The sequence below is a fragment of the Arachis stenosperma genome, chromosome 8 (assembly GCF_014773155.1).
Source record: "Arachis stenosperma cultivar V10309 chromosome 8, arast.V10309.gnm1.PFL2, whole genome shotgun sequence".
NCBI classification, from domain to species: domain Eukaryota; kingdom Viridiplantae; phylum Streptophyta; class Magnoliopsida; order Fabales; family Fabaceae; genus Arachis; species Arachis stenosperma.
This window is the reverse complement of record NC_080384.1, coordinates 39,783,513-39,806,897: the sequence shown is the minus strand read 5'-3', so window position 1 is coordinate 39,806,897 and position 23,385 is coordinate 39,783,513. Positions and strand designations below refer to the sequence as shown.

At 35.9% G+C, this 23,385-nt stretch overlaps 2 protein-coding genes across 6 annotated transcripts; both read left to right on the top strand.

The window, feature by feature from the left end:
* The first annotated feature begins 3,515 nt into the window (after nt 1–3,515).
* LOC130945979 (pentatricopeptide repeat-containing protein At3g62890-like) lies at nt 3,516–8,485 on the top strand. The gene is made up of 5 exons (XM_057874663.1): nt 3,516–3,629; nt 3,951–3,972; nt 5,118–5,411; nt 6,166–8,042; nt 8,420–8,485. Exons 1-5 carry the CDS (start codon nt 3,516–3,518, stop codon nt 8,483–8,485), a joined length of 2,373 nt encoding a protein of 790 aa, XP_057730646.1.
* A 10,007-nt stretch (nt 8,486–18,492) lies between these two features.
* On the top strand, nt 18,493–21,703 carry LOC130943676 (pentatricopeptide repeat-containing protein At1g20300, mitochondrial-like). Of its 5 annotated transcripts, XM_057871662.1 has the most exons (3): nt 18,493–18,960; nt 19,283–19,330; nt 19,579–21,703. In XM_057871662.1, exon 3 carries the CDS (start codon nt 19,771–19,773, stop codon nt 21,361–21,363), a length of 1,593 nt encoding a protein of 530 aa, XP_057727645.1. In that variant the 5' UTR covers nt 18,493–18,960; nt 19,283–19,330; nt 19,579–19,770; the 3' UTR covers nt 21,364–21,703. The 5 variants fall into 5 exon arrangements, with proteins under 5 accessions (XP_057727645.1, XP_057727646.1, XP_057727641.1 ...); XM_057871663.1 differs by lacking the exon at nt 19,283–19,330; XM_057871658.1 differs by lacking the exon at nt 19,283–19,330 and having other exon boundaries at nt 19,570–21,703.
* Nucleotides 21,704–23,385: the final 1,682 nt, after the last annotated feature.

The following is a 23,385-nucleotide window of genomic DNA, read 5'->3' as shown; positions in this document are numbered from 1 at the left end:
TTCAAGATGGCTTACTCCTTATCCTATCGATCTGAGATGTTAATGTATATATCTGTTGGAACTGTCTGGCTGCTGTTTTGTTCCAGGTTCACAGTGAATGGAATCAAGGTATTTATCAAACATTAAGAGCTCCAAAAACATCGAAATTAATATACTACAAAAATGAAGAAGACAATGGTCACAAAGAAGGAGAAGTCGCGTTATAACGTAAGCATACATACACATTAAATATATTTATCACCAAAATCAGAGACTAAGTGATTCGAGCATTTGAAGTATTAAGACTCCCAAAGCCATCTGCTGCCCTCTCCAGCCCTTATTGTAAATTCACATTTGGGGATATAGATAGTAAATAGTATATACTTTGTTTGACTGGTTATAATTAAAACTATTTTGTTTAACTTGTTTAAAAAAGCAAACACTGCTTCTTTCAATGTATATATGTGAATATTAATGTAAATGTTGTTGGAAATCTAATGTTAATGTATATATCTTATTCAAGATGGCTTAGTCCTTATCCTATCGATCTGAGATGTTAATGTATATATCTGTTGGAACTGTCTGGCTGCTGTTTTGTTCCAGGTTCACAGTGAATGGAATCAAGGTATTTATCAAACATTAAGAGCTCCAAAAACATCGAAATTAATATACTGGATGAACTGAAAAAGTGCATATATCAATATAACAGAGAGCTAAATTTTAAAAAAATGTTACTATCAGTATTCAGTTTCAGAAACACCTGAGCTCTTTGACATAACAGAATAAATTGACTATTCAATAAAGACTAACACAAAAAAAGTGACTATTCAGAGTTGGAGATATCTTGGATTTTCACCTCCCTTCTCTGCTGCATACAATTAGTTGATTCTTAATCTCGTCTCCCTTCCGAGTCATGTTCCTTATTTTGGTAGAAATACCGGCAAGTGTGGAATAATTTTTGTAGAACGTTCCAGCTTCTTCCAGTATCTTGAAAGTCATTCCAACCTTTGGGACAAATTGTTCATCCACAAAACACCTGGTCTGCATAATGAACCGAACATGTTATTAAGGTGAAACAATTGTATAATACTACATGAACGGAACATTATCCATTATATAAAATCAAATTCAAAATAGCTTTCTACATAATGAACCGAACACGTTATTAAGGTGAAACAATTGTTTAGTACTAAATGAACGGAATATTATCCATTATATAAAATAAAATTTAAAACAGCTTTCTGCATAATGAACCGAACACCTTATTAAGGTGAAATAATTGTATAGTACTAAATGAATGGAACATTATTCATTATATAAAATCAAATTCAAAACACTTGTGTCTACAATTTAGAGATTATCGATTCAATTTAATTTAGAACACCTGCGTTCATTCAATTCAATTCAATTTAGCAATTGCATTCCATTCAATTTGATTGAAAAAATAATCCAAACCTCGTCTACTTGATTCATTTCAGAAGAATAATCCAAGTCGCTCTCATTCAACTGATTTGAAGTTGAATCATTCATTATTTTAATAGCCTATTGAAATCCACATATCGAAGAAGAAAACGAAGAAGAATAGCAAGAAGAACGACGAGCAACAAAAAAGAACAACAAGCAGCAGAGAAGAAAAAAGAAGAAGAACGACAAACAGCAGAGATTGATTTTGATAGGTGAAGGTATAATAACTTTCCAAAATAAAACCTTCCAATATAGATCTTTGAATTAACTAGATCAGTATCAGTATCAGTATCAGTATTATTATATACCTAAACTCCACAAATAAATTGAGATTAGAATGGAGTCACATGAGAGCTCTGTCAGGGTTTCACTCGAAGAACATGATCTAATGCAACGAAGTACTAAAAAAATCAAAACACGAGAGATTGATCTTAACCAATTAGGGGATAGTATGGATCTCACAACTGGAATTGATTCTACTAACTCGACAAGGCCAAAAGTCTCGTATAGAGACTGCTTGCTGGTGACACCAAGAATTATGAAAGAAGACCCAAGCCCACACTTTGTGAACTCTAATGATAGCAAAACAAATTCGGAGGATCGTTGGTATATGGACGAGGAAAACCTCCAAAAGGAAGAAAAATATTTTGATCCATGTCCTGAGATCAAGGTGACGAAGGAAGAATGCGATGATTGGTGTAAGCCCTGGCATGCCTCACTCATTATCAAAGTACTAGGGAAGCGAGTAAATCTCAGTTTTATGGAGCAACACCTTGGAATGGACTGGGTAAAGAAAGGTAAGATTAATGTTATTGATAAAGATCGTGACTATTTCTTGGTTCATTTTTCAGAGGAGGATGACTATTCCTTTACGCTCACAAGAGGACCGTGGATGATAGCTGGGCATTATTTGATTGTGCAAAAGTGGAGACCTTTCTTTTTGGAATCAGAAAGAGCAGTAAAGAAGATTCGGCGTCGATCGGATCCCGAATTTACCTATGGAACTCTATAACCCTCGATTTCTGTGGAGAGTTGGATCAACTTTAGGAACGATGCTGAAGATTGATCAAGCAACATCCATCCACTCCCGTGAAAGATTCACGAGAATTTTTGTAGAAATTGATCTTACAAAGAAATTAATCCCTCGTATCTTTATGCTGGGTAGTACCTTGAGTGTTGAATATGAAGTTCTTCATCTTATCTGTTTCACATATGGACTCTATAGCCACCAATTAGAAGATTGTAATAAGAACTTCTCTGATGATAATAGCCACCGTGCAGAAGAATATTCAAGTGAAGGGGATAATTCAGGCAAGAAAAATGAATTAATGATAATGGAAGAAAATAATATGGAAAGTCCAGTTACGGTGCATGGATCACTGCATAATCAAAAGCCACTAGATTTTGGATTGTGGATGATGATGAGGCGCCAAATAAGGAAAAAAATAGAAACATTAATTATGGGAAAGAAATTTGTTGTCAACGGAAAAGATACTCTTACGGTTAGGGAAGGTGGAAATCCTAAGATGGTGCAATTAAGTGAGACAGGATCATGATATAATGTCCTGTATGAAGATGGTGAAATTGATGGGCAAGATAACACTTTACACGTTGAAAACAATCAAGAGGCCATGTAATGTGGACCAGTGAATCCTAGTTTTCCAAAGGAAAGTGGGCCAAAACCCCAGGTGGCTCAAAAAGTCTTAAGGCCTGGAGCGGGAAAAAACCCACAAATTTCAAAAAAGAAGTAGACGCTCTTAATGGGCCAGGAGCTCTCAATAAAATCAAAAGACCAGGGTGAAAGATGCTACAAGAAAGGAGAAAGTCCAAGAAAGTTCATCCAAAATATCCTATCCCTAACGATCAGCCTCGAGAAATAGTGAAACCATGGCTATGGAGGCCGAGATGCTCACAGATATGAGGAGGTTACAGCAAGAACAAAGGGAATCCTTTGAGGCTTTGAAAATTATGAAAAATATTATAGAGGAGCATGTGGTGTGAAGGATGGGTTTTCATCCCAAATCCCGAAGAGCATCCTGAAAGAAGGGGCACGGAGAAGTCAGGGGAGCCTTATGCGAAAGGAGAAGCCGCCGGATGGCAATTTGGCACCTGCTGGTAATACTGCCAACATTTCGTCGAGACATGGAGATTATGATATGGTGGACATGCCGATGCCGGCTGCTGGGGTTTGTCCCCAAAACTGATTTTGGGTATGTATCTACCTTTCCTTTTCTCATTTGTGGTCATGATGAATTTTATTGCTTGGAATTGTAGAAGAGCGGGAGATAAAACGTTTCTGGCACTTATTAAAGATATTAAAAGAGAATATAGTGCTAGTTTTTGTATTTTGTTGGAAACACACATTAGTGGTAATCGTGGAAGAACTGTTTGTGAGAAATTAAATTAGGCTTTGATAATTTTTTCATTGAGGATGCTAGAGGTTTCTCTAGTGGTATATGGTGCCTGTGGAATAATTCTGTTTGGACTGTGGATATTATTTCTCATAGCTCTCAAATGGTGCACATGGAGGTGAGGCAGGGGCAGTCAACACCCTGGCTCCTTTCGGCCATATATGGTAGCCCACAAAGAGCGAATAGAAGAAATCTTTTGATGATTATACCTTTCTTCATATCGGGTTTGAAGAAGTATCACCATCTTTTGATGATTGTACATTTCTTCAAGGTCTTTCCACAGATCTGCAGGATCTTTTAATGTGAAATATTCATTTTTCAATCCTTTGTCAAGATGACGACGAAGGAAAATTATGACTTTGGCTTTATTCTTCTGAGATGCATTATTTTCAGCCTTAATGGCATCTCCAAAATCCATTGAATCTAGTATCAATGATAAATAGTTGTTTCTAGATATATCAATTGCATTAAATTCAAGATGAGAGAGCTTCGATATAATGAAAATTTGTTACCTGGAGTCTTCCTAAAATTTGATCAAAATCTCGTGTTGATAAGGTGTTGCAAAATAAATAAATAAGGAAGAGAAAATAGATATAAAATAAAGAAACATAAATAGATAGTTTTCGTATTAATATTACATTCACCAATATAATTACTTAATATAATAGAGATAATTCATATATTTAAAAATCTATGTAGCAACATAAAAGAGAGAAAGTGAAATATTAGTAATGTATAGAAAGAAAAGAGTATTATTGTTGTGTATAAAGAGAAAGAGGGAAGTATTTGTTATTGATTGTGTGTTATTAACAGAGGCTTAACCTCCTATTTATACACATACAAAAGGAATATTTTCAATGTTATTAAATTCATTCTCTCTTGAGAATGGACATCCACCTATTCAACCTTATCACAACAATATTTTTTTTAAAAAAAATCGTAATTAAATCAAACACAGCACCATTGTTATCAAACTGGCTCGACCCGACCGGTTCGATCAGAGACCCGGTCATTCGGTCACCTAGCCGGGTCGAGCCACTCATTGAATCGGCTATGCATTAGACCCGGTGGAACTCCATTCGACCCGACGGGTTTACGTAAAACCGATAACCCGGTCGGTTAATTTAACTCGGTCCGGGTCATTTTTTTAAAATGAAAACGGCGTCGTTTAGCTTTCAGTTGCCCCTCCCCTTTGGCCCTTTCAACGAAGCCCTAATGGGCATCCCCCCTTCCCATTACCCTAATATGAGAATCTGATTCCAGTGGAACCCCCCAGCCAACCTCGTCTCTCTGCTCCGTCGTCGTCGGCACTCGCAGTTCCTCACTGTCGCCCTCACCTCGTCACTCCATCGTGTCTCCCCTCATCTCGTTACTCTGTTGTCTCTCTGCTCACCTCGTTACTCTCAGTCTCTCACGGTCACGGCCTCACCTCGTCGCTCTCTCAGTCTCTCACTTTGTCGTCGTTGCAGTTCCGTGCTCCTGTCCTGTATTCACTTCGTCGGCGGCAGAAAGCTCACAGAAGACAGAACCAATCAAGCTCTGCATCTGCTTCCTCAGGTTAGTCGGGTGGTGGTCGTCGTCTTCTTGTGCCGCGGTCCAGGAACCAGTTAACCAGGTGAGCTCCCTTCAAGTTTTTAACCCTGGTCTTTTACTAGAATTGTTGTTGAATATTGAACCTGGTGGTTGCTGTTGTAATTGAATTTTAGAGTTGTTGAAGCTGAGCATATTTTAGTTAGTATTGTTATTGAGTCTGGTGGTTATTACTATTGTACTTGATTTTTTAGAGTTGTTATTGAATCTGGTGGTTATTACTTTAAAATTTTGTTGAACTTGAATCTGGTGGCTGCTGATGTTGCATTTAGTTTTTTAGAGTTGTTGTTTGTTGTTGGTTACTGTGTTATTTTAGAGCTATTGTTGTTTGTTGGTTTTTTTTTAAAATTGCTGTTTGTTAAATCACAAAGTCAATGAATTTTGGTGGAATGGTGGTGGTTGCTATGTTGCTTAAAAATTGACTTAAGTAAATCTTATGTTGCCGAAAATATTTTTTATTTCTTTTGTTAATTACTATTACGAATTATTTTTGATATTGATTTAAATTGAGAATATATTTTGTACTAAAGACTAATTTTTCGTTTTTTTTAGATTATTAGTTATGTTTAAAATTTTATATTAAATTATTAATGTTTGTAAAAACTTATATCTTAAGACATTATATTAGTTTTATTTATATAATTTTATATTTTTTTAATTATGAGCCGGATTAATTGAATGAATCAATAACTAATCGATTAAACCAATAATTCAATATGAGTATATGACGGAATTGATTACCGGTTCGATTTTAATACACTGGCTTCGATTGAGAGAAAGAAAGAGATGATGTTCTGCTCCACCCTGCCATCCACGCCTTCCCATCACCACCAGAAAGTACTTGACCCACCGCCGTCCACCGTCAATGCCACTAACTTCAACACCGTACTCGAACTCAAACAAGTACACGCATTTCTCGTCAAAACCCAAAGCCATCACTCTCTCCCTCTCACTCGCGTCGCTCTCATCTGCGCCCTCACCAACCATTTCTCTTACGCTCACAAAATCCTCCGCCTCTCACCAAACTCCCAAGAACTCGTTCCATGGAACTTCTGCCTCAAACATTTCGCCGAAGGAGAGTCCCCTCACGACGCCATCACTCTCTTCCGTCGCCTCCGCCAAATGGGTACCCCAATCCCTGACCACTTCACGTGTTCCTTCGTTCTCAAAGCCTGTACTCGTGTTTCCGACATTCAAACTGGGAGAATCATTCATGCCTTCGTGGTGAAGCTTGGGTTAACAGCTAATTTGGTTTTGCAAAATATGATTGTGCATTTGTATGCAGTTTGCGGGGAGATGAGTGATGCGCGCCTTGTGTTCGATAAAATGCCTCAGCGAGATGTTGTTACTTGGAACATAATGATAAGTCAGTTGGTTAAGGCGGGTGACTTCCGTGGCGCTTATGGTTTGTTTTGTCTGATGCCGGAGAGGAATGTGAAGACTTGGACGTCCATGATTTCGGGGTTTGTCCGGTGTGGGAAGTCGGAGGAAGCTGTAGGGTTGTTCTTGGAGATGGAGAGGGAACGTTTGAGGCCAAATGAGGTGACCGTGGTGGCAGTTTTAGCGGCTTGTGCTGATTTGGGTGACTTGGAGCTTGGCAGGAGTGTTCACCAGTTCGCAGATCGGAGTGGGTTTCATGGGAATGTACATGTTTGTAACACACTGATTAATATGTATGTGAAGTGCGGATGCTTGGAAGAGGGTTACAGAGTTTTTGAAGCCATGAGAGAACGAAGAACTGTTGTATCGTGGTCGAGCATGATAGCAGGGTTTGCCATGCACGGTTATGGAGAGAAGGCTCTAGAACTGTATGATGAGATGATTGAATCAAGTGTGGAACCAAATCATGTGACATTCATTGGGCTCCTCCATGCTTGTAGCCACATGGGATTGGTCGAAAAGGGTCGAGAGTTTTTCGCCACCATGACCAGAGCATATGGAATAGTGCCTAGGATTGAGCATTATGGTTGCTTGGTTGATCTCCTGAGTCGCGCAGGCCTATTGAAAGAGGCTCATGAGGTTATCATAAACATGCCTATGTTGCCAAATGGGGTCATTTGGGGGGCTCTGCTTGGTGGTTGCAGGCTTCATAAGAACATCGAATTGGCTGAGGAAGCTATGAAACATATTTCGGAATTGGATCCACTTAATGATGGATACTACATTGTTCTCTCGAATGCTTATGCAGAGGTGGGAAAATGGGAAGAAGTAACGAAAATCAGGAAGTTGATGAAGAACAGAGGGGTGAAGAGAACGCCTGGATGCAGTTCAATCACAATAGATGGAGCAGTTCATGAGTTTGTAGCAGGGGACGAGTCTCATCCTGAATGTGATGAGGTATTTGAGATGTGGGAAAAACTATTAGTGAAGATGAAGGAAAAAGGGTATGTGCCAAATACTTCAGTTGTGCTTCTTGATGTGGAAGATAAAGAAAAGGAGAAGTTCCTGTTTCGCCATAGCGAAAAACTGGCACTTGTGTATGGGTTGATGAACACAAAACCTGGAATGCCTATTAGGATTATCAAGAATCTTCGGATGTGTGAGGATTGTCATGCTGCTTTTAAAATACTATCTGCCATTGAAAAGAAAGAAATTGTGGTGCGTGATCGGAGTAGGTTTCATTGTTTCAAAAATGGTGATTGTACATGCAAGGATTATTGGTAGTTATTTTATGCGTTTGCTAACAAGTAAATATAAGCTTTTAATGACAAGAACTTTTCGCTCATGATAAGGATAATTCGGCAGAATTGAAGGTAATGAGTGTGATCATGTGAAACAATATAAAGGAAATAAAAGAAAGGATCTGACGAGATAACTGGTACTCAGTTAAATGCCGATAATTATTGCTAATTATCATTGCTCTAACGCCTCTGATTGTGGACTACTGTTCATGATTCCAAAAGGAGAAATCAATATGGGAAGAACAAATGGGCTTGGTTGAAAATCTTGTTGACTATACACGTTTCATGTTTTAGATGTTTGATGTAACAACTAAAGCTTCTGCTTCAGTGTCGTTGTGGAGTAGAGCCTTGGCAATTTGAAATATGTAACAATAATTAAAATATTAACATACCTAAGTAGAGAGTTAAATTGTAAAATTTGGTAGTGTGTTGGCTTGAAATGTTGAACGTTAATCATTATCAAAGTTAATACAAAGATTTCAGTATGCTAATTTTCGAATCAAGCCTCTAAACCATTTCCAAAGCCAATCCAATTTGAAGATGTTGCATAACTGTTGAGAATGATCTTGGAGAAGTAATTTTTACACAACATAAAAATAAAAATAAAAACATACGAATTTTAGTATGACTAAATGATTTAAGGGAAGTTGTTCTTTCAAAAATGTATTATTACTAATTCTTGAAGGCTTTACGCTGTATATCCTTTGGTCTATTATTATCCTCAAATTCTGATGAAATTAGGGGTGTTTATGGGTAAAGTGAAATTGAATTTGATGTGATCTAGATTCAGTCTAAAATATACATCGGACCTATTTGTTAGACTCGAATCCGATCCTAGATCCAATAAAACCTACACACTTTCGGACCACGATTATACCAGGTACAAACCAGATAAAAATCGGACCGTTAATATTACATTACCTTAATACCTTCTTGTAACGCATGTGAAAATATCTAAATTTTTAAGATTCTAACCATTATTTGACATTGTAAGATTCACTTAAAAAAATATAACAAGAACCAACACTTCTCCAGAATTAAAACATAATCACAATTAATACAAACTAGAAAGATACATATGTTGTGCACGGACAATACAGATGCAGACTATTATAATGATATGAATGTCTGTTTATATTTTATATTTTATTTGATATTAAAAATAAAAAAATTCTATATGTCGTAAAAAAATTTACTTAAATTTTGAAAAAAAAATGGAAAGAGTTTCTATAAAAGAAAAAGAAAAACTAAAAAAGTTTATGCGATGTTTTTATCCGTAACTAAAGATGTGATGAATTGAATATTAGATAAAAATAATTGGTATATATTTTTATCATTTTGATTGATTAAGATTTGATTTGTATTAAATATGACCATTATTAGCAAAAATTCTATTTAAGTCAATACAAAATATAAAAATAATTCTATTTTGCAAGTACATTATTAGCAAAATATAAAAATGTTTACAAAAAATGATAATTTGGTAAATAATTTTTAAAATAGTAATATACTAATGAAAAATTATCCCGTATACCTTTTCAAATGAGCGGAATATCGTATGCCTTGTACGAATAAGTTGCCAATGTTATATTTGTCTTATAGTGAATGATAAAAGGACCAAAATAACCCTACTTTTATGAGTATATTCTCACAAATAACCGGCTCAAAAACGTAGTTATTTAGTTGGGGAGTAATGGATAAAATAACGTGTAAAAGTGAGTTTAGAATTGTTAAACAAAAACTATTTTTTTTGGCTTGGTAGCTTGTAGATGTAAGTTTGGGGGCGGTGTCAGAGGAGAGGTTGACGAGGAGTCGAGGAGGGTTTTTTTTTGTGTTAGTTATTCCAACAATGCTTTTTTTAAAATTTTTTTCATTGAATAATTTATTGAAACAATTTCCTTCCTGCTTATCATTTTCAGAATTTTTAATTTATAATAAGAATATTATTGCTTTTCCCAATTATATGTAATAAGGACAATATTAAACAAGTTTCTATTGTTTTTTTTTTCTTATGAAAATTAAACTCTAGTATAGCATGCATGTGAATATTGGTTATCATTATAGTGATTGGTTGCTATCTTTATTTATATGCTTAGCATCTCTTCTTAATCAATGATAGCCGAACTTCAAAAATATTTTATTGTGATTATAATTTTTTATTTTATTTTATGATTTTTTATCATCTATTTATGAATTATTTTTTTATATTTATTTATTTGGGTATAAATATTTTTTAATATATATATATATATATATATATATATATATATATAACTTAAAAATATTAATTAATGACTTAACATATCATATATTTTTAATAAATAATTTTCACTAATAATATTAACGATTCAAAATTTATTAATTATTTTTTATGAATTTTTATTGTTTGTCCGTTATTAATTTGTATGTTATTATATAACAATTTTCACTTATAAAACTATCAACTACTTAATATTAAGGTTTAGTTAATAAGAATAATGACATTAATATTTTTTCTAAGTCTTATTATTAATTATAATTAGGAAAGAGTCTTAAATAAATTTATTACGGGTGGCAAACATGTTGAAATTTGTCGGACTGACTAGCATATCTCGAAAAAAAAAAAGACGGGTCGGATTAGAAATTTAAGTCCTTTATGATAGAAAAAATTCACCGAACCCACACTGCCTAATTCATAGATTTTGCGGGTTTCAGCAATGCGGGACGGACTTTTGGCTTTAAGATGATAATTGAATTTGAAATGTTACTTTTGTATTTGTATTTGGAATGTTTGTTCGTTTTACTTTGAATTATAATTTAGACTATGTTTGATTGATTAGAGAGTTGGACAATATTTAATTATATATTTTAGATAATGTTTGTTTTACTTTAAACAATATTGGTTTTATTATTTTGTTTTAAAAAATTTGGTTGATCATTATGTATATTAGATATTCAGAATTATAAATACTTTAATGTTTGTGAATTTAAAAATTATAATTTTTTTATGTCTTTAGAAATTATAAATTCATTAAAATACTCATGAAATTATATATATTTTTATTTTAATGGTTTAATAATTTTTCAAAAAGAGAAAGAGAGTCCGTCAAACTGCCATTAGGTAGGACGGGATAGAAATTTAGGACCGCTTCAATAGATGAAAAGAAAGACTAACCCGCTAAATAGTAATCTTTTGGTGGGACAGAATAGGGCAGGGTGGGCATGCCCATTTGCCACCCCTAAAATTTATTTTCTTAATGAATGTTAATTTTGTTGTGAAATTCTATTTCATTAAAAATGTAGTATAATTGAGTCTAATTCCTACGTGTTGAAATGAATTTACTCGAAAAATTTAAAATGTAAATCACTTTTTTTTTACAAAATTTTTTTATTAACATAATTAGTGGTGCTTACTTGAATAATTATATTTAGATTCTAATGATATTAAAATCAACCTATTTTATTGTCTTATGTCTTCAAAAAATTCACAAGACTGACATAAATTTATAACAAATTATATATTTTACTAATAATGTACGTTAGTGATTGATCTTTTAATATTTAAAATAGTAAAAACCTTAAATATGTATGTTATTTTTTAAAAACATTAAAAAGATACAAATTTAAAATTGACCATAAACATAAAGATTTGTATTAAAAATAGTTTATAAATAAATTATTTTATAATTAATTTTTTAATCATAAAAATATTTATTTAAAAAAATGATAGAAAATTCTTTATTATAAAAAAAATTAAATCACTTTTTTTTAATACCATGATTTAACATTTATGCAAATTAATGACTTTTTTATCTTGGTGATATAATCGTTAACCTTTCTTGAAATTGGAATATAATATTTTTATTTAGTCATATTTATGATATGTTATCATGTTATTTTTAGTGGTAAAATTTTTACTGTCATTAAAAATAATTATTCATTTTTTTAATATTAATATCTAAAATTAATAAATTAAACAAATAATTTATTATCATACACTCAATTATAGTTTACAATTAAATGCTATTTAAATTTATAAATATAAATGTTAAAATTTGTAATTGGATGCTTTGATTTATATCCAATTAATTGAAATTTTCGTTTAATCATTGATTTCTTCTAGTTTAATTTTTTTCCTAATATATACCAACTAAATTTAATGTAATATGATTTTAATTTGTGAAACTTATGGAAACAAAGAAGGATGTTAGGAGGGATAGAGAAAAATTGATGTATATAAAATAGAAAACAATTTTTTAATAATGATGATGATGATATGTTTAGTTTACCCAACAAAATGGCTTCGCTTAAAAATTATGCATTCAGTCATTCATATATCTATCGGCTGATTTTTTTAGATATGATTTGGGGGTGTGAGTTATGCTGGAATATGATGATTACGGGTGATTTACACTGTTATGACGGCGTTGCTTTTTTGGAATTTTTGGGGAAGAAATCGGAGGCACCAATTTGAAGCATGGAGGAATCGGTCCCACCGATTTATGTGAGTGAGAGGTTGATGGGTATGAAATCGGTGCCACCGATTTGAGCTAGGGAGAGGCTAATGGTTATTAAATCGGTGCCACCGATTTGTGGGTGCTGGAAGACGTTTGGTAAGAGTGCAGTAATCGGTCCCACCGATTACTGGAGGTAGAGAATTTTATTTTAATCCGGGGTGCACCAATCGGAACCACCGATTTGGGTGTGCAGCGGTCGGTCCCTCTGATTTGCCCTTAGTCAACACAAAAAGCAGATGGTGGTATCACAGAAGCCCCATTTCTTCCTCGTCAGCTAATGTTCATCCTCTTCTCCTCTCTTCTCTTCTCTGATTCTTATCCTTCATTTTTGTAAAAGAAATTCCTGTGAGGTTGAGAATAGTTAGTGTTATGGATGATAGAGTTGTATTGAAAATTTATTATTACGGACAGATCTTATTACAAACATATGAGGGAGTTCAATTTGTGTGTGAAAATCCATTAGATGTTGTTATTCCGTTCACATTGTCATTTGAGGAGTTGAAAGGTGTGATTTGTGAGAAGATAGATTCTCAAAGATGTAGGAGGATATCGTGTATTTTGTACAGGTATCCTTTACCTGTGTTTGGTGGGTTTGTTCAATTTCAGACCAAGTATGTGATGGACGAAGCAAGTATGCAGGAAATGTTTTCAATGTACATAGAAAATCACCACCGAATGTCGTGCATCGAGTTATATATTGAGTTTGAGCAATCTGAAGCGGACCGTAACATTGAATTGGAAGATTATAATAGTGAAAGCGAAGATGAATTTGAAAGTAACTATGAGATCGTCGGTCCAGGTGAGGACGAAGAAGCAGCTGGCGGCGCCATGAACGCAGATGTGGCGGAAGTTGCAAATGCACTAGCAAACCCGCATCCGTTTCAGGAGCCTTCGTTCATGCGGTCGTTGGATTTGGAGGCTTTGCACGCACCTGAGTTTCCGCAATATATGAATCCAGGTGCGTAAACCTAGGTAGCTACGTGAATCTCTGAAGTAGCTGATCGATAAGTCAGATGGGTAATGTATGTGATATGTGACCAGGCATTTGTGACCATAGCGTTTGATTTTTTTATTAATTAATAGTTCTTTGTTGTGAATGATATTTAGTTGTTGTTTACGTAGATGGAATAGCGAAAAATAAGACTATAACGATCTTACATAGTAAAGTGTGTTTATTAATTGAGTTGTAATGAAAGACTTCTTACTGAGTACATAATGAAGCATTTATTACTTTTGATGTATGCAGCCCCTCCTGTTGTGGCGGATGGTGAGTTCACAGTGGGGATGGAATTCAGTTCAAGGGAGGCAGTAATCAAGGCAATGAAAGATTATACCATCCGGAGAGGTGTGGACTATCGGGTATATGAGTCGGAACCGACGACATTCTATGCCAAATGTACAGAATATGGGAATGGTTGTGACTGGTTGATCAGGGTAACCAAAATGCAGAAGAAGTACTGTTGGGAGATAAGGAGGTACAATAGAAGTCATACTTGTACCAGGTCTACTATTTCTCAAGACCATTCGAAGCTGGATTCCAAGACAGTTGCAGAAGCAATAAAGCCGTTGGTAGAGGTTGACCCGTCTATAAAGGTGAAATCAGTAATTGCTGATATCCAGTCAAAGTTTAACTACACCATTAGTTATCGCAAGGCTTGGTTAGCAAAGCAGCAGGCGGTCGAATCAATTTTCGGAAGTTGGGAAGCATCGTATGAAGCTTTGCCGATATGGTTTGAGGCCATGTGCCACAAAGAGCCATCAGCAGTGGTTCACTTTGAAACAATGCCAGCTATTGAACGAAGTAATGGGACGTGGTCTCCTCCAAGAGCTTTCCATATGTTTTGTATCCGGCATATTGAGTCCAACTTCTTGAGGAAGTTCAAAGCACCTTACCTGCAGAAGCTTATCGTCAACATTGGTAAGTTTGTATAGAATGAACTTTGAATTTATTGTAAGTACGATCAAATAGAATGGTGTTCATAGTTGATTGAATGTTTTTCATAGGATACTCGAGGACGACCAGGGAGTACCAGATGCGCTATGAACGATTAAAGGAACAGGGTGAGGCTTACACCAACTGGCTTGATCGGATCCCTCGTGAGCAGTATGCTTTGGCATTTGATGGTGGTTACCGATGGGGTCATATGACCACCAATCTTGTGGAATGTATCAACTCCGTCTTAAAGGGTGCACGCAATCTCCCAGTCACTGCACTTGTTAAGGCTACATTTTACAGATTGAATGAGTTGTTCACTAGGAAAAGAGCTGAGGCTGAAACCCGAATTAGTGCTGGACTTGTATTCTCTGAGATGGTGACAACCAAGCTGCATGCAAATCAACGAGCATCAGGTAACATACAGGTTAGCTGTTTTGATAGAGAAAATAAAGTCTTCGAAGTACGCGAGATGCCTAGTGGGGTTGAGTATGCAGTTGACCTACGCCACCATCGGTGTGACTGTGGTGAATTCCAGGTTGACCGAATTCCGTGTCGGTACGTGTTTGCGTGTTGTGCAAATCAGAGGTTGGATTGGAAAGTGTACGTTAATGACGTTTACAAGATGGACCAAATTCGAAAAGTATACAGGGCTAGGTTTCGACCACTGGGAAATCCGGCAACGTGGCCTGCTTATCATGGACCTAGATTCGTTGGAAACCTGTTCCTCAGACGGGTAGCCAAGGGCCGGCCGAAGATGACCCGCTTCTTGAATGAGATGGACACTCGTATGTTGCGTCGCCCGAGGCGATGCAAGCAATGCGGTGCCGAGGGCCATAATGTAAATGCTCCAAGTCTTCAGATAGAGTGTGACTATATCGATTGGTCCACTGCATCACCCAACGCGAGTGGGTATTGGCCCAATCTTGATTCTTAGGCCCAGTTAGAACTTCGCCGTGTGATGCACCTAGATCCCGCTCTTCACTAGGAACACCCTGTGTCAATCCAAATTGCCTCATGACTCTATCAGTTGCATGCCACTCGATGCATTCAAAAGATATAAGTGGCATTGTGGCACTCCACATAACCGAATTATGACGGATGGCTAAAGGAATTACGTCTGGGTCGATATATCTAATGCCATAAGCCTGCCAAACAAACTGGACACATCGAACCAGTCAGATGATTACACAACAATTACTTCACTTAAGAAGTTACATAAGGTACTTGTATTTTACACAATACCTGTCCTTCTTGTAGATCATCCAACAACCTCCTGTAGTGCGCAAGCGTTTTATATCGGTAGGCATAGTTTTGACGGTCCCAGTTATGCCACCTACAGACGGACAATCCATTTGTTAACTTATCTTACCATAAACAGAATACAATTTCTATCAATTCTTTCAATGCATACTTTAATCAAAATTACCTGTTTGCAATTGGAAACACTCGGGGATTGCCAGGAATCGGCGCTAGAAATGGTAGCCGGATCCAAGCCCAACTGACCAACAGTGTCAGTGGACCGTCCATCTCCTTGCAGTCGACACGAGTTGCCCTACACAATGATCTATACAAGTGTGCCAGGCATGCCGAACCCCAACTAAACTGTATGATCCCACCGAAGTTGCGGAGCAAAGGTAAAAATTTCCAGTGCACCCCTGCACCCGACTTATCTGCAAACAGAATTTTTCCAAATAACAACATTATGTGACACTTTACATACATCTGCATGTGCACATCATCATTCAACACTATACGATCTCTCACACCCCTAAACCACGTTAATTTTATAAAGCTCCCTCTACAGTCATTTTTGCTGGGTGCAATTCCAAATTGGTGCAAGCACTCGGCTTCCAATGCCTCAAAGCTACTCATGGTCGGACATGTAACTGGAAGACCATTTGTTGGAAGACCGAGAATTACCGCCACATCCTCCAAGGTCACGGCACACTCACCAACCGGAAAATGAAAAGTATGAGTCTCGGGCCGCCATCTCTCAATCAGAGCATTAATCATTGCTGACTGGCCTTTAATAACTCCAATTTGGGATACATAATAAAATCCAGTCTCGCGTAACTGTGCCTCAACAATTTGGTTATATGGATCCGGCGGGTGTAAATGATCACACATCAACATCCTTGAAGCCTACAATACCACATTTTCCAGTATAAGAACAAGTATAATATAACTATATTATTCAAAAACACAATTATGCTTAACATGTCCATTAAAACTAATTCCCAGCATAATTACAATTCAAACATATACATTAAATCTGTTATACAAAAATTCTTCAATCATATGCATTACCTTATAACAAAAATTAATTAACCTTACACAGTAAATCAGCCTCTATTATTATTTTTATTATTATTATTGTTATTATTATTATTCATATAAAAAAACAGCATACTAATTTATTATTATTATTATTATTATTATTATTATTATTATTATTATTATTATTATTATTATTATTATTATTATAAAAAAATAGCATACTAATTTTTTATTATTATTATTATTATTATTATTATTATTATTATTATTATTATTCAAATAGCATACATACTAATTTTTCTATTATTATTATTATTATTATTATTATTATTATTATTATTATTATATAAACCAAACAACATACTAATTTTTTATTGTTATTATTATTCAAACAGCGTACATACTAATTTTATTATTAATCATAATAATTAACGATCATAAATAAAATAATTAATAAAATTTTTATTATTAATCATAATAATTAATTAAATTCAATTACTAATACTGATAATAACAACAACAATATATTAATATCTCTCTATTCCAATCTAATATGTACAAATCTTATTTTTTTTCTCTTTCATTCATTATTATTTTTTACAAACATTTATTTTTTTTAAATAATATACATAAAAAAAACCCAGTTCATCCTCACCGGTACAAACATTTATCTCTATACATACATACATACAAGGTTTATTCCTATTTTTATTTCTATTTCTAACCACCTAATAATAAAATTATACATACATACATGTTTAATTTCTAATTTCTACTTAGTGCCATTATAATATATATTGTTAATAAAATATAAAATTATCACTATTATTATCATTAAATAAAATTATTCAAAAATAAAAACTTACATAATTTGGATCTCCAAGATAATTAACAATATGAAGTTCCAGTTGATTTACTTCCTTGATTTTCTTTTTTTTTGACATTTTTATTCAATTTTTTCACTGAAATAAAAGTGGTCCAACAATGATGAAATGGTGGGGTTGAGAGTAAGCAGAAAGGGAAAGTTATTGTGAGAGTGAAAGAGATAGTGTTGGAGGGTGAAAGAGATAGGGGTATCCGATTTTGAGTGGGTGAAACACGCATAAGGAGTCACGGGTCACCCAAGAGCCAGCTGCATGCGCGACGCGTGGCAAGGGGGTCACCAATCGGTGCCACCGATTTGCGCACCTACCCCTCCCTGAAATCGGTCCCACTAATTTCCTTCTCCCCCATCGGTGCCACCGATTTCTTCAACAACGCCGTCACATCTCCGTCAAACACCCCAAAACCCCATAACGCTGCGAAACACTAGCACCTTCCCCATATCAAAATTAAAAAACTCTATATCTATCTTTTATCTTACATCAGTCACATGGGTCATGGCTCATGGATAGAAGGAACATTGTGTGCATGTATATACTTGTCAACTATAAAACCCATTGCAAATTCACCGTGAACTCCTGGATTTCACGTACACTCAAAGTAGTTTATCAAGATTTTGACCGTTCACATTAATTTATGTTATATCTCTGTGGTCAAAATGAGAGAAACATCACATTCCGTTACATACATTGCTATACCAGAACACCTTCCTATACTAATATTTCAATTAAAAAATCAAATTTTATAAAAGTACTTGCAATGATATAAGAAAAAAAAAAGTAAAAAAAAAAAAAGAAAAACCCCTAAATGGGCACCCCCAACCATCCCCAACCTCAGCGCCCTCGCCGCACTTCACAGAGCTTCACTCAGACACTTACTCTCACTTCTCTCACTCATCGCACCGTCACCGACGGTCATCACTCGACACTCTCCTCGCCGGATCCTCTGCCTCGTCCCCGCGACGTCAGTGTTTGCTCGCCTCTTCCTCCGCGCGTGTGCCTCCTCCGTCTGTGCCGTCCCGGTCGCCTTGGCTCCGCCGTGCCTCGCCTGTCGCTTCCTCCGCCTCTTGCCTCGTCTGGATCTGATTCCTCTGTTGTCATCGTGTTGGCTCCTCTGCAGGCTCTGCTCTGCGTCAGCCAAGCTCTGCTCTCTCGCTGGCGGCTTGCTTTGCAACCGTGCAATGCGGCGACGACCCCAAGTTGGAAACGTCCCTGACTGTGTCTGGGTTTCTGCTTCTGCTGTAGGTGAGATTTTCTTTTTCTTTTTTTATATAGTATTTTTTATTAATTTTTTATACTGGCTTTTTGCTCTTTCAATATATTCATGCTAATTGTATTTGTATGTAAAACTGATTGATTTAATTTGTGATATTGTATTTGTATGTAAAACTAATTGATTTAATTTGTTGGTCTCTTTGTTCTTTTTCCTTTCTTGAGCCTTGTATACCATTTTTCCTGTTATTTTAAGATATTTTGTCGTTGTATCAACCCGTTTTTGTGCTTGAGGTTTAATTTCTAACTGTTTAAATCCTTACTCTTTTACTCCGTGTTGGACAAATTTGACAAGATCATCAATAAGGAAATTCCTTCTACTGTGGTTTATGAGGATGATAAGGTACTCTCTCAGCCTTTGATCAAATCCTCAACTTAACTGTGTCTACAGACATAGGTTAAAGCAATGGAATAAAGATTTAAAGATGTGCATTGGAGTTATCTGTTTTGTCATGAACTGATCTCTGTTGTTTTTTCTGTCTGGCTCTTCTATATTGATTTAAAAATCTTATTAACATTTACATAAGCTCTTTAGTTTATACTTTGTCAAATATTTTATTCACCTAATTTACCCTCGTCTAGCTTATGCAGAATGAGGAGGTTTGCGAACTATTGATGCCGAGGGCGTTGCCATTCTAAAGCGCCGCCAATAACTCAACCAGGGAGCTGCTCTCAGTTATCATGATCACTTCCCAATTTCAAAAGTCATCGGAGAAGTTTCTGTCACCTTGAAGTGTAATATTCAGTTAAATTGCTCAGTGGCACTGCGTGCCATCCCTCTTCATGGCCCTCATCAAACAAAGGGTTAGCTTATACAGCTCTCTTTCCCCACTCTCACTCCGTACTTTCAAACTCTATTCTTCTTCTTCCGAAGCTTTGATTTCAAAAGCTCATGACACAGACGAAACCACAGAAACTGCCCAAACCACTAACCTGTCACCCCAAGAGACCCTTATAGCAGAAAAATTTCACTCTCTCATTAAAGACCACTACCGCAAAAACCCTAATCCCAACGCCACCCCACCCACCCCTAATCTCACCATACCCGATCTCAACATCAGTTTTTCCAAAATCTCCGCCACAGAAACTGTTTACCCCGCCGTCGCCCGCAAGGTTATCGAGAAATGCGGGGGTGTCCGCCATGGCATCCCCTTGCTCCAGTCTCTCGCGTTCTTCAACTGGGCCACCTCCCTCGAGGGCTTCCCTTCATCCCCTGAGCCGTACAACGAGATGATCGACCTTGCCGGAAAGCTGAGGCATTTCGATTTGGCATGGCATTTGATCAATTTGATGAAAGTTCGCGGAGTCAAAATAACCATTGACACGTTTTCTATCCTTGTTCGACGATACGTGAGGGCCGGATTGGCTGCGGAGGCGGTTCACACCTTTAATCGCATGGAAGACTTTGGTTGCTTCCCTGATATTGTTGCATTTTCAATTGTGATTAGTAGCTTATGCAGGAAGAGAAGAGCAATTGAAGCTCAATCATTTTTTGATAGTCTTAAGGATAGGTTTGAGCCTGATGTTATAGTGTACACTAGTTTAGTTCATGGTTGGTGCAGGGCTGGGAATATAGCGAAAGCCGAGGAGGTTTTCAGGGATATGAAACTGGCTGGAATCAAGCCTAACACATACACTTACAGCATTGTGATTGACTCACTGTGCCGGTGTGGTCAGATTTCTCGTGCTCATGATGTTTTCTCAGAGATGATTGATGCCGGCTGTGATCCTAATGCGGTTACTTTCAATAGTCTCATGCGAGTTCATGTGAAGGCTGGAAGGACTGAAAAGGTCTTGCAAGTTTACAATCAGATGAAGAGGCTGGATTGTCCTGCTGATACGATTACTTATAATTTCCTAATTGAGAGTCATTGCAGGGATGAGAATCTTGAAGAAGCTGTGAAGGTTCTCAATTCAATGGTTAAGAAAGGGGTTTCTCCTAACGCGTCAAGTTTCAATTCAATTTTTGGATGCATAGCTCAGTTACATGATGTTAATGCTGCTCATAGGATGTATGCTAGAATGAAGGAGCTGAAGTGCCAGGCTAATACATTAACTTACAATATATTGATGAGAATGTTCGCGGACTCAAAATCAATTGATATGGTTTTGAAATTGAAGAAGGAGATGGATGAGAATCAAGTTGAGCCCAATGTGAATACTTATCGAATTTTGATTTCAATGTATTGTGAAAAGGGGCACTGGAACAATGGCTACAAGTTTATGAAGGAGATGGTTGAAGAAAAAGGACTAAAACCTAATCAATCTGTTTATGAAATGGTTTTAGAGCTGTTGAGGAAAGCAGGGCAGCTTAAACTGCATGAGGATTTGGTGGAAAAGATGGTTGCCATGGGATTTGTCTCTCGCCCTTTGTAGAAGTAGCTTCACTTGTCACATCTTAGTTTATATTAAACTATAAACTACTTGTATTACCTGCTTAACTCATAGTTTAGTTGGTTAAGAAATAGTTGGAGAGTTCTTTATTTTATTTTATTTTTGTGAACTTGTTAAATTCATAGGCATCATCTATAATTTCCTTGATTTATGGCCGAAGTTTTGTAGTACTTGAATAACTTGGTGGAAACGTTGTTTGAAGCTAGGCATTTAGCATGTAAACATACACTCTCAATAATAGTAGCTGATTTTCTTCCCCTTTTTTTCTTTCTCTCGAACCAATGTACTGTCTTACACTTGTCAACGGTCTCTCATAAATCTTTCTGTAGCTACCCCCTAATGAATGCCCTGTGAGCCTCATCAACAAGTTTAGGCATAATATGGAAATGACTTATTCCCCACTTAAAGTTGAATTATTCAGTTGGTGCGTATACTTCTAGGAAGGATTAATACCAAAGATAGGCTCTCAGGCTTAATATCTTTAGACACAAATTGTAATTCGTATGTGTATGTATTCTGTGTTTTATGGAGCAGAGTCTTCTTTGCTGTTATTTATTCTAAATGGTTAGCTAGGAATATATTAAAGTTTAGTATATATTACAATACACAATAAATCTTGTTCACATGCTAAGGCTTCTGTGTTCAAATTGCATTGGCAAGGTGCATTATCAAATTAAATTCAATGACGGAAAAAATAGAGCAATAGGACCATTATTGATGATGTGGGATGGGCGATATGCTTTTCAAGGTGAAGCGACGTATATCAATTCAAAGTTAGAAGTTAGAACTCTCCTTAGTTGTTAAGTTTAAGAATATGCCATAGCTATCACTTATGAGTTATGACTATGCTATCTTAATTAAGTCTGCACCCATATTTACAGGAAAACGACATGACAATTATTATGATAACAAACATATATTTCATTCACATGAATAATTTTTTCAACCAGATTATTATGTGTAGGAAAACTGCACAATATAAATGTTTTATTTGTAAGAGTTGTAATTGAATTTCAGAAAGGATATATAGTTTATGTCAATAATTAATGAAAAGAGCCTTAGAAATTAAAAAATGATATCATGTTTTGCCCATTTAGACAAATGATATATGCATAAATAATTGTAACTTTAATTCATCCATTTACATCTTAAAAGAAAAAAATGTAACAATTTTGATTTCATCTAGGGATGTGCACGGCTTGATCCGGTCTGAAGATTCGGTCCGAGCCCAAAGAATTTTAGACCATGAAGACATGAGTCTGAAGTGATCTGGGGTTAACTTTGAAAAAAGAAATGAAATCTGAGAAGTGAGTGAAACCGGGACCGAGTCACCCGGATCCGGTCCGGTAGTCCAGTCATCATACACAATTAATATTTTGTGTTATTAGTGATGAATGATGGCTATTCTTATGTGAAATTTAAGTATTGTAAACATTAATATTTTGTATTATTAGTTATTATAAGACTATAAATTAATTGTTTATGTTTAGAATGTATAAGACTTTAGACTAATGCATAATATTTAGTTATTTGTATTAATTTAAAAATTTGACGTTAATATAAAAATGCTTACAAAAAATGGTAATTTGATAAATAATTTTTAAAATAGTAATAGACTAATATTTCAGTTAAAAAAATCAAATTTTATAAAAGTACTTACAATGATATAAGAAAAAAGTAAAAAAAAAAAAAGAAAAAAAAGAAAAAACCTTAACTCAACGGCACCCCCAACCTCAGATTCCTCATCGCACTTCACAGAGCTTCACTCAGACACTCACTCTCACCTCTCTCACTCATTGCACCGTCACCGCCGGTCATCACTCGTCACTCTCCTCATTGGATCCTCTGCCTCATCCCCGCGACGTCAGTGTTTGCTCGCCTCTTCTTCCTCGACGCCTGAGAGAGCAGAGCTTCGGCGGACGCAGAGCAGAGCCTGCAGAGGAGCCAACACGATGACAACAGAAAAAGCAGATCCAGACGAGGCACGAGGCGGAGGCAGCTACA

What these genes read in the sequence shown, in the direction of transcription:
- LOC130945979 (XM_057874663.1), top strand. Translation starts at nt 3,516, where the DNA reads ATGCGAAAGGAGAAGCCGCCGGATGGCAATTTGGCACCTGCTGGTAAT. An exon ending in TGCCGATGCCGGCTGCTGGG is followed by an intron (nt 3,630 to 3,950) that starts GTTTGTCCCCAA and finishes TATTTCTCATAG; the next exon opens with CTCTCAAATGGTGCACATGG. An exon ending in CTCAAATGGTGCACATGGAG is followed by an intron (nt 3,973 to 5,117) that starts GTGAGGCAGGGG and finishes ATCTGATTCCAG; the next exon opens with TGGAACCCCCCAGCCAACCT.
- LOC130943676 (XM_057871663.1), top strand. Translation starts at nt 19,771, where the DNA reads ATGGCCCTCATCAAACAAAGGGTTAGCTTATACAGCTCTCTTTCCCCA.